Source organism: Artemia sp. Qi Xiang Cuo, chromosome 4, assembly GCF_049724085.1.
Source record: "Artemia sp. Qi Xiang Cuo chromosome 4, ASM4972408v1, whole genome shotgun sequence".
NCBI classification, from domain to species: Eukaryota; Metazoa; Arthropoda; class Branchiopoda; order Anostraca; family Artemiidae; genus Artemia; species Artemia sp. Qi Xiang Cuo.
The window spans coordinates 21118039-21120538 of NC_142797.1; the positions used below are offsets into that span (position 1 = coordinate 21118039).

The 2500-nt window shown below is 33.4% G+C and overlaps 1 protein-coding gene across 1 annotated transcript in view; it reads left to right on the forward strand.

Moving 5' to 3' along the window:
* The window catches only part of LOC148952876 (uncharacterized), a 182181-nt gene that overhangs the window by 37111 nt on the left and 142570 nt on the right, over nucleotides 1-2500 (forward strand). The window contains exon 2 of the mRNA XM_089087456.1: nucleotides 272-497. Within this exon, the coding sequence (XP_088943582.1) occupies nucleotides 299-497 (199 nt within the window). The 5' untranslated portion in view covers nucleotides 272-298. The remainder of the gene's footprint in view (nucleotides 1-271; nucleotides 498-2500) is intronic.

The following is a 2500-nucleotide window of genomic DNA, read 5'->3' on the forward strand; positions in this document are numbered from 1 at the left end:
ATATATATATATATATATATATATATATATATATATATATATATATATATATATATATATATATATATATATATATATATATATATATATATATATATATATATATATATATATATATATATATATATATATGTCACACTGGTGCAAAGCGTGTACCTAAAGTCCCCTTCCTCTGCGTGTATAGGCTATACCTTTGTACTTGTTTAAATTTATTATTTTGACTTCGACTTGTACTTGAATCAAGATTTGTACGATTTTTATTCTTTTTCAGATCCGTGTGTGCTGTCAACTTGCGGAAATGATGAAGTTTGTATTTTGGGACCGAATCGGATTCCCTCCTGAAAATCTCCGTAGCTTTAACTGTCCGACAGGAGACAGCTTATCAGAGGTTTGCGCATCAAACGGCAAAACTTATGGGAATATTTGTTTGATGAACGAAGAGGCCTGTCGAATTAAAACAGAGCTGAGAATCTTGTACAAAGGATCATGTTTTTCAGGTAACATCTTTTTTTAATCAATTACAGAATTCGTACCGACACTTATTGTTTCATAGCTACAATATTTTAATAGCATATTTTGTGGTGTCAGTCATTTGGAGAATGCGCTATATCCCGCTAGTCTTTTGCCAAATGTGAGCGCTAGTCCTAGGTGTATGCCATTGTTCGAATCTTAGCTTAGAACAATCGATTAGAATTTTCTTAGCCTGGATCAAATTTTCAGTTGGGTTAGAATTGTCTGGAGAGGTTTTCCATGGTGGGAATGAGAATTTTCCGTTAGGGAGAAAATTCTCCATCGGGGAATTTTCTGCAGAAGCAACTTTCTCCTGGGGTTGGGGTATTTCTGAGAAAAAATTTTCACCGAGGGGGATATCCGACACGATTTGAAAAACGATCAGAAATTAAATAACAAAAACAAGTTTTTTCAACTGAAAGTAAGTGCGTCAGTAACATTGAAACTTAAAACGAACAGAATTATTACCGTGGTATAAGGAGTGCCCTCCTCTTTAATACCTCGCTCTTTACGTTAAAGTCTGATTTTTGTCACAATTCCTTAATAATCGAGCTTCTGAAACGCAAGAGCTGGTTAATTAGAATCGAAGCTTTATTAAAAGCTCTATAATACTTCAATGTTAAGAGCGAGGTATTCGTGGTAAGGGCACCCCCCTCATATACGGAATAATTTCTGTTCGTTTTAAGTTTTAATTTTGCTCCTTACTTTCAGTTGAAATTAATCAAATTATACATTCACCGGTGAATGTCCAAAATGTCTTTTTTCTCCTTGATTTAGTCAGCGTTGCCAGTCAACTTTTTCAATTTAATGCAAGGTTTGATGGCGACACGTTAGGTTAAAGCCATTTCTGATATATATATATATATATATATATATATAGCCTAATTTAACGTAACCTAACTTTAACTTTTGCCATCAAAGCTTGCATGCGACTGAAAAAGCTGATTCGCAAAGCTAATTGAATCGAACCAGAGAAAAAGGAATTTCGGAAATTCACCGGTGAATGTTGACATTAACCAGATTTCGGACATTCACCATAAGATATGACAATGATTTTCATTCATCTGCAGAATGGATACTAAAACTATAAGTTACAGGGGTTTAGTTAGTTTATGCTTTAAGTTAGGTTCTGATGGAACCGCATCTGGTACGAAGGGAGGAGCTTGTTTCCAGATGGTGTTTATTTCCGGGGAATCGCTATAATTGTAAAGAATACCCGAAGTACAGAAAAAAAAATCATAAAAGTCCTTGAGTCCCAAGTCCATTTCTTAGTCCATACTTCAAGTGATAATGACAGATTGTATGCAATTTGTTGCACTAAACACTTATTTGGCAGAAATTTCTTTCAGATTACAAGGCCCATTTGGAAATCAGTAGGCCTACTGCTATGTGAGTTAAGATAGAAAAAATCTGAGATTCGCAAAAAAAAATAGCTAAGATTCTCGGAGTTTTGACTAAGTACAAAATGGATGCTTATCCATTTGCCTGTTGTTGTTTTTTTAATATAAATAATATGTTAGTGTCTTAATAGTAAAATGCATTTTCAGCTTTTATTTCGTGCGTACAGGTAGTTTCACTTCTACGTTAACAGAATTATGTCATGAAAAATTCATGAAATCTGTGAGAAATCTCTTGGAATGTATAAGATATTCTGAATGTGAAGACTTCCAATAGAGAAAAATTATAACGCCCATGCTTAATTGGATGTTGATAATTTAACTGATACATTTGATCTAGAATTTAGACATGAAACAAATCACTATATTCTCTTATTTTGAAGAAAAAAAGACAGAGAAAAGAAATGATCATTACTGTCGCAAACAAATAATTATTTATTGGCAAGTTTATCTGATTATAATTTGCTTGCATAGTTTTCTATAGATCGCGCGCATAGATATGCGAAAACGAGAATTAAAGCGTGTCTAAATGGAAATGAAGAGCAAAGAAACGGGCAATTAGAAGATATGCAAAAGCGAGAATTAGAGCGTGT